General features: G+C 45.2%; 1 protein-coding gene across 1 annotated transcript; it reads right to left on the bottom strand.

Moving 5' to 3' along the window:
* Nucleotides 1–789: 789 nt before the first annotated feature.
* Nucleotides 790–1,716, bottom strand: SOCS1 (suppressor of cytokine signaling 1). The gene has a single exon (XM_010131415.1). The coding sequence runs from the start codon at nt 1,685–1,687 to the stop codon at nt 1,064–1,066; it is 624 nt and encodes a 207-aa protein (XP_010129717.1). The 5' UTR covers nt 1,688–1,716; the 3' UTR covers nt 790–1,063.
* Between the last annotated feature and the right edge of the window lie 1,584 nt (nt 1,717–3,300).

The raw sequence follows: 3,300 nt of genomic DNA, 5'->3' as shown, positions 1-3,300 counted from the left end.
TATGAGTAGTGCCTTCACCAATTTCCTAGAAATGCTATTACAAAATGGTCTAATGTAACTTTCTCTGAATGCAGTTTACCCACTAGAAATTACAGGGGTATATCTATAGGCTCATAGGCTAAGTCATAGATTCTTTTAAAATACTAAGTCTGTGCTCTGTATATCACCAGGCACTTTAGACTGCAAAAAGGTGTTTACTGTCTGAAGATGTCACACCTTTACCGTTTTGTGTATGCCATTTTAAAAAGAAGACCCACGCTACCCTTCCCCAGTGCATCATGATACAGTGGTCGCAGCCTTTTAAAAATGTGTGAATGGCATTTCTGGAGAGGTTTTTTTTTTTTCCCCCCACTGACATTCATGTGGTTGGGTTATGTCAGGCAGCAGCCTCTTCTTGCTTACAGCCTTGTAGCTTTTAATGGAAATAAGGCAAGTCAGGGTTGGTGCAGTCAGCTCAGCCAAGGGTTTGATGCAGTCTTTCAAAAACTAGGCACTGCTGGGGTCTTAACACACTGTTCCTGCTCTGATGGATTTAGAAGAGAGCTAGATTCCTGGGCAGATTCATGCTGAGCACGTTTTCAACTTGCTCGCATTCTTCTATTTCGGCTTTTTGGGGTAGGAATCCTGACTACTGGACTAACACTAAAACAGGGTAGTTCGGCAGCAAAGAGCAGAACCACATGGAGAGCTGTCTTCCCTTACACACTCCATTAGCAGTTAGAGCTTGTCAGCCAGATATGTACCAGAGCCTTTAAAACTAGAAACAGAGACGATTTGTTTTTTTAAAAACTTTCACAATAAAGTTTATTATGTTAATATCATTAAAAATATTTAAAAATAATAAAATATTCTGCTTGGCAGAAAAAATATGCCAGGGCTTTAAAACCCCAGGTTTGTGCAAACAGTTCCTGTAAACATAAGAAGTCAAGTGTTCAAGTTCCATCCCAAAACACAGTAAATTGCTACAAAAATAAGTTTGCTCACTGTCAAACATGTTTAAAAACCCAAGAAGCTGGATTTCTTTACACATCTCCCACGCATCCCTAAACAGTTAATGCTGTACTTATATCTGAAATGGGAAGGATTTCAGATAGTCCTTTAAAACAGGATTGAGGGGGATCTGGTTTAAGTTCTCCCTTCCAAAAGTCTTCACGATGCTCTTCCGGCAGAGCTCCTGCAAGGGCTGCACACGGACTTTGCGCAGGGGGGTAACAAGTACCTTCCTCGGGGAGCTTAGGTAATGTTCCAGCAGCTTAAAAAGACAGTCAAAAGTCTCTTTGCTGCCATCCAGGCTGAAACGCCCAGCCTGGAAGTTTATCCGGATGCTGGTGGGCCCAGTCGCAGTCTTAACACTGATGGCAAAGAAGCAATTCTTTTGCGTGCTGTCCCTGATGAGGAAGGTGCCCTCGGGCTCAGACTTCAGCTTCTCATGCGCAGCACTGACAGTCAAAGGTCCCCAGTAGAAGCCACAGGCATCCAGCAGGCTGCTTGCTCGAGTGATGCTACTAAAATCTGCTTGCGAGCGAAAGGTTCGGAAGTGCGTGTTGCCCTGGGTCTGCACAGTGCTGGGCCGGCCTGGGCCGTGGAAACCTCGAGCCTGTGAACGATCCCGTGCTGGAGGGTCAAGTAGACGTCTCGGGTCTGCTGCAACTGCATTATCTGCTGACACCTTGCTGTGCGCTACCATCCTACAGCCTAGAGCAGCGGATGCGGTCTTCCATAGCGTCAGTGGCTACGGCAGGGCAGCTTTCCAGCAGCTATTCTGAAATGCCAAAGGGAGACACTATGTGAGATACTCAGAGAAAAGCGGCTGCGATCTCTGAATGACCAAGTCTTCCATTCACATGCCTCCCACCCATTACAAAATACTATTTTGACAATTTACACCGGGGAAGCGACTGCTCTTTTTCTGACAAGATTAGTGGTCTATCGCTACAGCAAAGTGCAAAGCTCCACAAACACTGAGCAAGGATTGTGAGCAGCTACAGAGGATAATGCAGTTTCTCTGCTATGAGCCCACAGAAGCCCATCAGGACCTAGAGTGAGTCAAACGGCAGGACCTTCCAAGGAGAGGTTATCCGAGCACACTCCATCAGATCCTTGAGTTTTTAAAGGACAAAGCAATGTGGTTTCACAACAGAGTTACTAATTTCTCTGTACCTCCCTGTTTCCCTTCCCCAATCACAACCGAGATGTCAGAACTCGAACAGCATCGTTATTTTGGTGCATTGTGCGAAAAAGAGAAAGTGGGTGAAGGAAATGTAAACTGTGCAGCTGGGTATGTCTCCTGATAATTGGGGAAGAGGGTGAGGAGAATAGGTGCCATTGTGTGACTTGGAAGGGCAGCCTGTAACCCTGCCAATTTACACAGTAATCCTAAAACTACTTTCCTCTCTCCAGTTAACCTGAGGCTCAGCCATAAAAGGCCATTTCCCATTCCCCCAACTTTCCCTTGGGACAGCAATGCTACAACCTCACCAGCTTACACAAATCAACCTCTGTGAACCCTTAAAGCATTACTCCTCAGTCTCTCTCTCTTTTTTGTATTACGTGCACTTTAAGTGGCCCAATGTAAATTGCTTCCTATTGATATATCTTTCAGCATGAGGGACTAAATTCATCCCTCGTGTTACTTCAAAGGAATTAGCAGTGCTACCCCAGGAATGAGTTTGGCCTGAAATGTCTACCTCTGACAGTGTGGTTCGATACATCTCTGCTGGCTGCCTTGACCTTACTGGCAAGCATAGATTTTAGAATTTATCCCTTTAGTCAGATATAGATCTGCAGCAGCAGCTTGTTGAGAAACCTTGAAATATTCTCAGAAACTAATCCCTCAGCCATTTTACAGTTCAGAGTAACATGCTAATGAGGATTTCAAAGAAAGTACACAGCTGGATTCCTGTCTGTGCTAATTTAACAACTTGATTTGGTTTCATTTTGGTCATATTACCTCCTGAAACAGCAGAGGGTTGTAAAATCCTTAGGCTGGCAAAACTTAACAAGCTGAAAGTAGTATTGGGCTTTCTTTACACAGCAGTAGGAAACTGATGTCAGTTTTTCCAATTACTAGGCCAGGATTATCACTCAGTATTTCAAGTTAACAAAAAATTAAATTTCAGGGCGCGCTGATGATAAATAACCACAAAGCCCGAGATCTGAAAATCGCAGGGCTCCCTAGCAGAAGCTGTCCACAGCCGAGAAGGAGTTCGCAGCGCCTTTTCAAAGGGCACGGAGCAAACGCGGGGCACACCAGTCTCCGGCGCCTGAAAGCCAGCGCCGGTGTCCGGTACGAGGGTGCCT

Source organism: Buceros rhinoceros, unplaced genomic scaffold (genome assembly GCF_000710305.1).
Source record: "Buceros rhinoceros silvestris isolate BGI_N320 unplaced genomic scaffold, ASM71030v1 scaffold4712, whole genome shotgun sequence".
NCBI classification, from domain to species: Eukaryota; Metazoa; Chordata; class Aves; order Bucerotiformes; family Bucerotidae; genus Buceros; species Buceros rhinoceros.
Note: the sequence above shows the minus strand (reverse complement) of the source record. Positions and strands in the feature narration are given on the sequence as shown.